At 41.3% G+C, this 10,867-nt stretch overlaps 1 protein-coding gene across 1 annotated transcript in view; it reads right to left on the bottom strand.

Annotated features, from left to right (window-relative positions):
• Nucleotides 1–2,897: 2,897 nt before the first annotated feature.
• The window catches only part of slc35d3 (solute carrier family 35 member D3), a 9,116-nt gene continuing 1,146 nt past the window's right edge, over nucleotides 2,898–10,867 (bottom strand). The window contains exons 2-4 of the mRNA XM_005732769.1: nucleotides 8,515–8,725; nucleotides 4,380–4,537; nucleotides 2,898–4,299 (exon numbers count right to left, since the gene is read on the bottom strand). Coding sequence (XP_005732826.1) covers nucleotides 3,568–4,299; nucleotides 4,380–4,537; nucleotides 8,515–8,725 — 1,101 coding nt within the window. The 3' untranslated portion in view covers nucleotides 2,898–3,567. The remainder of the gene's footprint in view (nucleotides 4,300–4,379; nucleotides 4,538–8,514; nucleotides 8,726–10,867) is intronic.

Genomic DNA, 10,867 nt, shown 5'->3' with positions numbered 1-10,867 from the left:
AAGATCCAGGCTAGGAAAGCTCAAAAGAGAAGATAAGGAGAAACACAAAACTTTCAACCAGAAGTATCAGGTTAGTGTTTAATGCAGCTGAATTTACCAAAGGATTGTGAAGCTTTCACAACAGTAAACATGTTGTGATACCACAGACGTGCTGATGTTAGTGCCTTTCTAAAGACGTCAGTCGTTTTAAGAGGTCACCTCCAGGTGCCGAGCTAAATGCTGTTAGTAGATTTATAAGATTCTTCCAGCCTTTGAACCAAGTGGTTTAAAAACATTAGGATTAATCAGTCAACTTGTGGAAGAATAATCAAAAAGTGTTGAAAAAGTTCACTGTATCATAAACCTTTTACACAAAGATTCAGATTTTCTCTTCCTTTAGTGTCTCGTTGTTTAAAGATTTGCCTCTTTTATCTTCAACACAACAAGACGTCAGCAGAAGTTATGATTTTGGATTTCTATTAATAATAATATTAGTTACAGCCTACAACCATCTTATCTTTTATATTACTACACAAGCATAAACAAATAAAACAGAAGCTATATTTTTTACAGGGAATTAAATTGCTTTGGCAAAGTTTCTTCACGTTCATGTTAAAATGTTGAGCACAGTCACTCTCAAACGACATGTCAGTGAGCTGTGCTTTAGCAGATGCTAGCTGTTTCCATCTGCTTGCAATATTAATAATAAGCTATGCTGAGCACCTCATGACAGAGACTGATACTGGACTAGATCCACAGAGCTTCCAAAACTATTTCTTTAAGTTCCTGTTAATATTTCTACATGTTTTCATAAAATAGTAAATGTAAAAAAAAGATTATGTAAGGTTATTTAACTAAACTTTGGTATCTGCTGTTATATTTAGTGGAACAGATGTGATCATTAGCACCAAGCCCTACTTTAAAATGTCTGCCCACAACGGCTCAGCCCACATGTGGAGGATGCTTGAATAATTCCTTGAGACGTGTGGTCGGCTCAGTGGCACACACATCTCCCTCAGAGCGGCTGATTTTCACCGATTTCATTAGAAACTGTCGGTGAATCGCCTGGAGGAGAGCAGCAAGCCTCTCCAGTTTTCTGGTGCACCAAGGCCAGATAGTTTTGCTTCCTTAGTTTCTTTTCTGAACCTTTGAGCAGTGGAAGGTTGGGCTTGTTGTTCTACTCTGCAAAGCCAGAGCTAATCACACCACAACCAAACAGTCACTGACTGCAAAAATGAGCTTTCTTCAAATGATTTCACTGTTTTTATTTCGTTGATTATCCATAACCCACACGCAGACACTGTGGGGCACATGTCACTGTTTCTTTCTAGCTCCCATGATGTTATTGAGGCTGTCAGAGGAACAGTTTGTGTTTTTAAAGCAGATTATATTAAATTCTTTGTAACCAGTATTCTCTTCAAATCCAATCACGCCAATCTGGCGAACAACAGTTAATCATGAAGCCACGTTTTCTTACACCTCCTACAAATCTTTTCCCGAGCCATTTGTAATCCCGTCCCAAAATAACATATTAGGAAGGCTTGAAGAATGAAATAATCTCCAGCAAGGTGTGCGTTAAGGGATTCATATGCATATCACAAAAGCCACTGGAGGCTTCTTTGTGCCAGATGCCTCTGCACAGACCTCCCCGTGGGCACGAATTTCTACTGGAGGTAGAAATAATAAAAAAGTATTCACAGTGTGATCTGTGGAGCCAAGACGCTTTTTAGGGGAAGCGCTGCAGTAAAACTAAGTGCTGTCATCAAATTACAGGTGTTCTGTCAAGATGATCAATCTCAGATTGTTAGGTGTACTGAACTGCTCATTTTCATTCTACTCTGCTGGTAAATAAACTTCCTTATGGATGAAGAAGAGACATCAATATTAAAGCCACCCGACCCTGCACCCAGTCATAGTCAAATGGCACAAAAAGCCTCATAAATAAGTCTTAGATAGTCTTAGATACATCTCTGGGAAAAAGCCTTCTTAAGCTAGCCTGAAGAACTACCACAGCATCCTTGCTCGGTCCAGTCATTGTAATAACACTGGTGTGATGACAAGTGAAGAAAAGGTACTTTCACTTAAGCACGTTATGCTGTGTGGTGCGTGCTACCTGAATCACAGTCCATAATTACATCAAGCCTCGACATGAACTGAAATCAACATTAAAATCATTTTAATTATTTCTCCAGCGGACTTTGAAACGTCAAATAAAAATTCTGGAAACAATGAGAACTTCACAAAGCTTGTTTAGTGCAACCAGAACTTAAAATCATTGTGTCACTGAAGAAGGACTCAAAAGTGAAATAAGTGGAAATCAGAACGATAAGGCTTCAAATTATAATGTCTCATTTTTTGCAGCTGTATTTAATTGTATTCATACTGTGTAAACTTGTAAGTACTTGTATTTGAAAACATCTTGTTTTATAATATACAAAGCAAAAAGAAACCTTTTTTAATGTACCTAGCTGACAAAAAAAGCATAAAATGAAAAATAAATACAAGTGTTTAAAACGGCCATTATGCTCTTGTGTTTCCTTTTGGGCCATGGTGCAGTTTTTCAGTTGATCCTGTTTAAAGAAGCTATTGGAGTGTTTTTAGTTCTCTCTCTCTGTCCCTGTTGTTAAATGCATAAGCATAGCTAGTTGGGCTTCTGTGCTCAATGCCTGAACTGAAAGGCTGAGATGACCATACAAGGAATATCTGCGCTCACTGACATCATAAAGATCCAAGGATAGAAAAAAAAGTTCTGAAGTCTGAGCTCTCCTCTCACAGAGATCACCTTTACATACACCAACATTAGTTCTGAAACTTTGGCCGTTTTCTGTGAACATCCACCAGTAGAAGAACAACGCATATATAAAATTAAGGAAAAGACACAGAAAAGAAAATGAGACAGAAGCGGAGCGTGAAATGACAGGATTATTATTTCACTTAATGTTGCTAAAGTAAACACAGAAACAGGAAACCAGCAGTAAAATGTGACCGTAGACCTGCAGAGTTTGAGCTGGACGAACTCAAAGAAACCCGGAGTGATCACAGCCATAGAGTCGCTCGCATGCCCACAGCCAATCAGAAACAAGATCAAAGCACAAAACAGAAACCTTTTGTTGTGTTCAGCTCCTCCCTGATGGGTGTGATTTTCAAGTTTGCACAAGATGCACTCTTTTTCTACAAGGCTTGCTCTTGTTCTGCAAGCTGGAGACGCAATCCACATCACGCTGCCTAGCCCCAACCACCCCACCGCTGAGCCGAGGGACACGAGAGGCAGGATTTATCACTGACGGGCAGCTCTGCCCAAAGCTCTTCATCCACTTTTCTCCACCAGAAACCTCTTTTCACTCATAAACAACAAAGAAATAAAGCACTCAGACTTCTGTGTGATGAAACAGAGTTTTTGGCACAAAAGATCTCGTCGAGGTAATTGAAGCAACAGCAGTGAACACGACCAACGAGCATTCAGTAAGCACTAAGAGGTTCCTGGCATACATACAGTAGAGGTTCAGTCATTTTCTTCTTCTCTGGTTTCCTTGACGTTTTATTAATTTCCTTTTTTTTTTTTTTTTAGTTCGGCTCTTAGTCCCACCCTCACGGACTTTGCTGCTCCATGTTTTCGATCAAGGGGTCTTTCTTTAGGAACTGCAGATGTCTGATGGACCTCCACACTCCGACATAGCTATCACTGAGTGACGTGGCAGCAGTGGTGTTCTCTTTGTGGAGGTGCTCCCTCTGCATCTCCAGTGCCTCTTTTTCTGTCATGACATGAGAATTGACACCTTTCTCACCTTCTCCCGTCCACAACTGTCCGTTAGCCAAATGGGCCGTGGCTGCTGCCTCCTCCTTGTCGTCACTGCTCGGCACTCCTTCTGTCTCTGGCTGCTCTGGATCAGGTCCTGTAGTGGGACCGCTCCCGTCCAGCGGAGGTTTCTCTCTGTAAGGCTTGCCCGGCAGCCCGTTGTCCTTTCCCGCCTCCTCCAGGTCCTCGTACGAGCTCTTCTTCTTTGTCTCGTAGTATTTAACCACACAGTAGGTGATGGAGCCGATGGTGTTCACCACCACACCGCCAATGAAAAGACTGGTGGGTGCAACGTCACTGAAGGCCAACATACCGACGGTGATGGTGGCGATGCTCTTGACCACACCAACGAAGCTGGTGGTGACAGCTGAGTTGATGTAGGTGCAGTGCAGCGTGGTGAAGTTCATGGCACAGCCAATGAAGATGCAGAAGATGAAGATGACCGTGATGTGAGGGTCCGTCCAGCCCTTGTATGACCAAATGTTGATGGCATCCATAGAAATGAAGGAGCACACCAGCAGCACCTGAGAGAAGACGATAAAAATACAAAATGAGAAGCGAGAATAACGATGGCAGTAAAGTTTGAAAATACACCACTCCATACCGGTGAGGCCATGATGGCGATGGCGTACTGTGCGGTAAGCGGTCCATACTCGCTGTCCAGACTGGTTTTCTGGATCAGAACCAAGTAGGAGGCATGGATGATGACGGCTAAAACACCGGTGACGTAACCAAAGGGATCACCTGTGAGATCACCGGCACCTGCGGAGAAAGAATTTAAATCAAGTTTTCACAATTTTTTATTTCAACATCTGTAAAGTTTCTCTCGATTTTATTTACATGATATTTTTCTGAACTTTAAGTTCAGTATAACTGGGATATGGTATGTTTTATCCACAGCCTACATCAATATTAATACAACTTTTTGTAACAGGGCAACAAACAATAGCACCCTGTCGAGTGCCAACTGCACCTTACTTCAGATGCCCGCTAAGTCTACGTCCCAACATTGAAGGGCGGGGCTTGTTGGATCAGTTTAGGAAGTCAAAACAACTTCCGGTCAGGAAGAGATGGTAGACTGGGTCCGGTCCCTTCACAACAGCAATTCCCAGCAGCTTTGTGCTTTGTTAAATGGATGATTTTTTATTTATTTTTTATTCATCAAGACGTCTGTTTATTTGATGGGTAATTTGCTATAGTAACCTGAAACCACACACTGTCCGGGGAAAGCTTAAGTACACCCTGTAATTAAATTGCTTATAAAAAGAACTTCGGGCACAAATACTCGAAGAATTCATTATTTTCTCATGTGGTTGTGAAGGAATTTTGCAGGCATTCATTCATTCCACAGCATTTCGATCGTGTTGGGATCTGGACGTTGTCTGTGGCATTGCAGCATTGGGTTCTAGAGCTTTAACGTTACTGTGAAATGTTGAGCAGCATTTCTCAGACAGCTTCTCCTTCTGTGTCTGAGAGGTTTCCTTGTGTTTTAGCATATCTGTGATATCAAAAGATGGGAGATTGTGGGAGTTTGTAGGTGGGAAAGCTGAGGAATGAGGACAGATGATGAAGAAGGAAAGATGGAATTAATCCTGTGCTGAGCCTGTATGCTGGAAGCTTGACAAGGAAGCTTCTCATACTGAAAACAAACTACACTAACTGAAGCCTCGTCTGCCAGCGTGATGTCAGTGCTCGTGTTGTCAGTGAAAACCAACCAATACACTTGGTCAACCTGCCCATCAGATTTGGCAAACACACAGCAGTCACTTCCATTTTTTTACATATTCCATCTTTGGATTCATCCACTGCTGCTGACTGTCCCTTACAAATGCACAAGTTCCTCGTGTTTGAGAAAGTGGTGCTCATTGCTTTTAGAAAACTGCTGGATTTTTAAAGCACACAATAATACATGTGACTGTGGATATTTTTAATGTAATTGGCTTTGGGCTGGCAAGTCATAAGTTGTTACTTAGAAACGCTTCTTGTTGGTAGAAATCAGGAAAAGACTAAAAACTACAATGAAACTCATTAGGAACTTGAGAAAGATGGTATTAAAATTATTTTTAAAAAACACAAACTTTAGTGAATCAGGTTCTGACTCATAACGACTTCCACTGTTGCAGTCGCATGCTTCTGTTGGCCCATCATCATCTGCAGCGATACAATGTTGCTCTTCTTCCACACGGCCCCTTTTCTATGTGAGCCTTTTAGAAATTCTTCAGTACTGGTGATGGTGCAGAATGCGCTCTGATCAGCAGCAGTGAACACCAACCATTTGTAGCATTTGCACCTTTAAAGCTCCATAGATGCACGATTTATTCCTGCAGGTAGGCGGAAGGATTTTTATACTACCTCCTCACCTCAGTGATGTTAATCCAGGATAGAGTGAATGTGACCAATTTTCCAATTCATTTAAATTCAATTCAGTTTTATTTAAACAAGACCAAATCACAACAAGAGTTGCTTTGTGGCATTTTATATTGTTATATTATAGCAGCTGTAAAAACCAGCTGTTTTAATAAAATCTGTTTTTTTATTAAAATGTTTAGCTGTTCCTTAAATTGATGTCACTAAAAGCACATAAAATAACCATTAGAAGCTACTTTATATGTTCATGGATGTGCAAACATTGCTCAGTGGGTTATCATAAAAACACCTTTAAACTCAGAGAGAATATATAATTTGCATTTTCTATTATTTTACATCAAATTTAGAGATGACTATCCACTTCTAAAATAATTCACCACTTATAAGGCGCCACATTTGGTCTATTATCTTTCAACTCAATGTAATTGGTGTAGCTGTTCCCCTAGGTGTTACAATCGAGTGTAGCATCCCTGATAAAGGATGAGAGGGGGGCTGGTAAAGTTGGATGGGGATCCTGTTCCATCTCAGGCAGCCATCAAAGCCGTTCGTGCCCACTAAGCACTTACAAATCCACAAAATTCTCACCAGCACTTTTCTGAGTTCATATGATTCAAAATGGGGTCAGGTATAATTTTCACAGAAGCTCAGCAGAGAGAATTGAGTGGAGTTTCAAAATAAAAGCCCCATGCAAACTAAACACAGGTGTGCTCCTGGTGTGATCATCTGCCCCTTGTTAAGCATGTGTGATGTTTTTTACAACTTTTAGAATAAAGTTTAAAATCTGAATAAAGGCTCTGAGGTACAGTATGTGCCAACATACAACAGGAAGTAGACCCTGAAAAACATTCGGCTCAAAAGACTCGCTGCACAACAACATCAACCATCACAAAGGCTTATTAAACTTGGGGTGGGGGAAGGGGTCATAAGCTATCTCCCCCATAATATTAATCATGGCTGAAAGATGTGCCTCATACGCAAACTGTTGACGTGACAAACAATCCAAATGTTGCAGAGATTTGGCTAATCCACAAGGGACGCATGGAAGATGCACATCTTACTTTTTTTTTGCGAGAAGCGGTAATTATCATGAAGATTAAAACCCAGGATGATGAATCTGTCCATTAGATTCATATTCTGCAGAGTTCACAGTCCATGTTCCAGCAACCCCCCATCCAGCAGACTGGATTAATCCAGGAAATGAATTGTGCGTGGAGGTTTTTGTTTATGACTTCAGGATCGTTATCGCTAATGGAAGGGCAACATTTACTGCTGAGAATGATGATTAAAAGATCTGTATAAGACAGATAACTTAATGTTTAAACAGCTTTAACTGTTGTTGTTTTTAAGGATCAGCTTCAATATTTTCTTCTCCTTTATGAAAAAAACAAATACATTAAAAGAAGATGGAAAGGCAGAGTAAACAAGTTAACAGAGGGATGAATGAACAGCAAGAGAAGGCTCTTTAAAAAGTACACGCTACACCTTTGACATTTGACCACGGACAGATGGAGTTGACCTGAAACACTTGTGCTTTAGGAATAAGAGAGTGAGGGATTGTTTCCCACAAACACAACACAAGTTAAAAGCTGTTTGAGAATCTGTTTACGGCACATCGCTTTGGCTATGTGGGTGTTACAAGCCAACCAGCCAACAGCTTATAGGACTGTGGGAGCTGCTCAAAAATAGAAGAAAACAGGTTCCTGGCACAACTTCACCAACTTCCAAGGTGCATAAAGAAAAGTCAAAAATGTTAAAACTCTGAAAAACACTGATATAGAAGCATTCAAAATGTTTTTGCAACTATCCCAACACCTCTGTTCTTTAATAAGGTGGTTAAAGTAATCAGACGGACGCTATGTGGACCAGTCTGCCAATAATAGACATGACTGGAGTCTCCTCCACTCTTTAATTTTTTTAATTTTGCAAATCAACATCTGTTTCAAGGCACTTTATATTGCAAAGTAAAGACCTTAAAATGTTAACCCCCCAAAATTGAGACAATCCACTACAAATAGCACTCTGACAGTGGAAATGCAGAAATGCCTTTTAACAAGGAAGAGATCTCTGGCAGAACCAGACTTGAATAAGGGCAGCTGTCCAAGGCAACCAGGTAAGGGTGTAAGGGGGAGAAAGAAGGAAAGCATTTTGATGCAAAGATGGACAATGGGACAAGCAGCTCTGGTGGGGTAGTGTGTGTCAGCACATTAATGGGATGTGGAATATTCTTGGACTTGGGCTAAAACCTGTTAGCACGTTAGTAACAAAGACATAAACAGGACTATGGGCGGTACAGAACCCTGAGCACCTTAAACTGCTTCAGTGCACTAGTTTGTCACTAATTAACACTCAAGTGTGTGTGTGTTTGTGCTCACCAGCTAGCGCAGCTCCCCCGGTGGTGATGAGCACAGCGGTCACCACCCCGACAGACGGCACGCCGTTCCTGAGCACGCACACGCCAATGCTGAGCGTGAAGAGTGGCAGGCAGCGCTTGAACACGACGTACATGGGCAGGCTGAGGCCGCGCAGAGACCACAGCGTGAGCGTGGACTGCAGCGTGGAGAGGATACACACTGAGGCAAACTCCTGCACAGACAGGAAGAGACAAGCATCCATGGTGACACATTAACACACATTCACTTCACTGAGGACCTGACCACTTTACTTGAGTATCTTGAACGTGCTGGAGCAATAACAGAAATCTGCTTCCTGCTCAAGCTGATGCAAACACACATTCTCAGGCCTGAAACAGACTTGAAGTGTTTCCATGTTTCTGTGACTAAAATGAAACTTGTTTGCATCTACATAGCGCTGCCACAAACGATTATTTTGATAGTCGACTAGTCACCGATTATTTTTGTGATTAGTCGACTAATCAGCTCATCATCTATTGGACGTAGAACGTACAGCTTATTGCACCAGCAGCATCTGCTCTTATATAACTATCATTAGCTTACAGTTTTAAGTGTTTAAGGTGTGTGCTAACTAAAAATAAAGACAAGATGATAGTTTATTAAATGTTAATGACATTTGCAGATTGTTTCGGTGGAGTTTAATAAACTCGTCTGCTCCTTGCTCTCTAAAATATAACAAGACACCGGAGTATATTCTCGAGCATCTCACACTTCTGATAATCAGTTGTCTGCTTGACGCTTATTCAGCTGTGTAAAAACTATAACTTTAATCTCAGCCAAACAGATTTACTCAGGAACAAATGAAAACCAAAAAAAAGCCAAACGATAACATTTGTAAGTTATCTAAGTGACTTATATATCATGTTTAACCTGAGTAGCGAAAGACAGCGGTGGGTTTGAAAACGATTTGCCAGGAGTCCGGTGTTCTCACCGGCTCTAGTGAGCCTTGCCCCCGGCTAGCTATCGAGCTAGAGGGTAACAGACGTCTCCGAAAATGTCGGAGCGCTTTTGAAAATATGTGGTGTCTTGATAAACTGAGCAGATATTTGAGGTTTACACAGCTACATTCTCGCCTGAAAATATGTTAAACGTTTATTTTGTGACCCAGAAAGAATAATAAGAGTAATATTAAAACTAACTAGCTGCCGCCATTGTTGGAAACTGAGCAGGGCCGTGCTATGAATTCTGGGATATGTTGGGCCACGAAGTATACACCCAACCCATCCTTCAAATCTGGGGAAATGAAGGGCGCATTTGTCGGAGTCTTCGAATTTGGACAGTCTTCGTCGTGTCGCTGTAATGTAATTGGCCTACAAATGCGGGCACAGGAGGATGTGGTTCCTGAATTTGGACACAGCTACGATACCGGACACTGCTTCTGCAGTGTGGTCAGTATTCAGATACCTGGATAATATTCGAGCGGCACAGTATTTACCACTCCAAAACACTCAGGGCACTGCACTAAAGAACTCCACTTTTATGGTAGTAATGTCAGTAAATCGCTACACTTCAGAACTCCACTTTAAGTACAGCATTTCCCCTGAAATGTAGCAAAACAGAAATGCCTCAGATTTACACTGAAGTCCAAAAATCACAGCTAAATCTGCCTCCTAAAGCAGCAGTGAGTGCAGCTGGAGTTAATGTGCTGTGCCTGAACGTGTAGTATTTGTACTTTCATCCAGAAACACTCGTTGTGTTCGACGGATCAGGCCTTGGGTCTCAGTGGACCCACAGCCTCTGTTTAATGTACATCGACTGTCATCATTTTTCACTGTCGAGGAGGCGAATCGTACAAATGCAAGCAGAGGTGGAATGACCGCAGTCGTGTCTCTGTGTTGTTCTGATGCCTTGTTTATACCCTGTTTCACTGAGTGAAAGATGGGAGGCCTGTTCTATGTTAAAACTCACATTAATTATGAATGATGAGGATGGCAGCTCCAATACAGTGTTTAAACTCAAAGATACAGCTGAAGTGAAGAAGAACATTAATAATAAAATAAAGATAAATAGACTATAAGCATCCAGTATGATGAGTTCAGTTCTCAGATCTGGACGTTTTTAATGAATAAAAAGAATCTTGTGAACAAAAAAGTCATTGATTTCTGAAAAGCTCCTATTCCTAAAAGCTTTGGCAAACACAAGCTTTGAGCAGGTGTCATTTATTTGTTCTAATTACATTGTTTTTAATGATGAAGTAGTAAAAACTGAGCCCGTCCCCAGAGACTGCTGAATTAAACCTTACAGGGTTTAAAGGAAAACCATCTTTCTTTATACAGTGTGTGTGTGTGTGTGTGTGTGTGTGTGTGTGTGTGTG

The sequence above is a fragment of the Pundamilia nyererei genome, unplaced genomic scaffold, assembly GCF_000239375.1.
Source record: "Pundamilia nyererei isolate P.nyererei 1_Seehausen unplaced genomic scaffold, PunNye1.0 scaffold00048, whole genome shotgun sequence".
Lineage (NCBI taxonomy): Eukaryota > Metazoa > Chordata > Actinopteri > Cichliformes > Cichlidae > Pundamilia > Pundamilia nyererei.
This window is presented reverse-complemented; position numbering and strand designations above follow the sequence as displayed.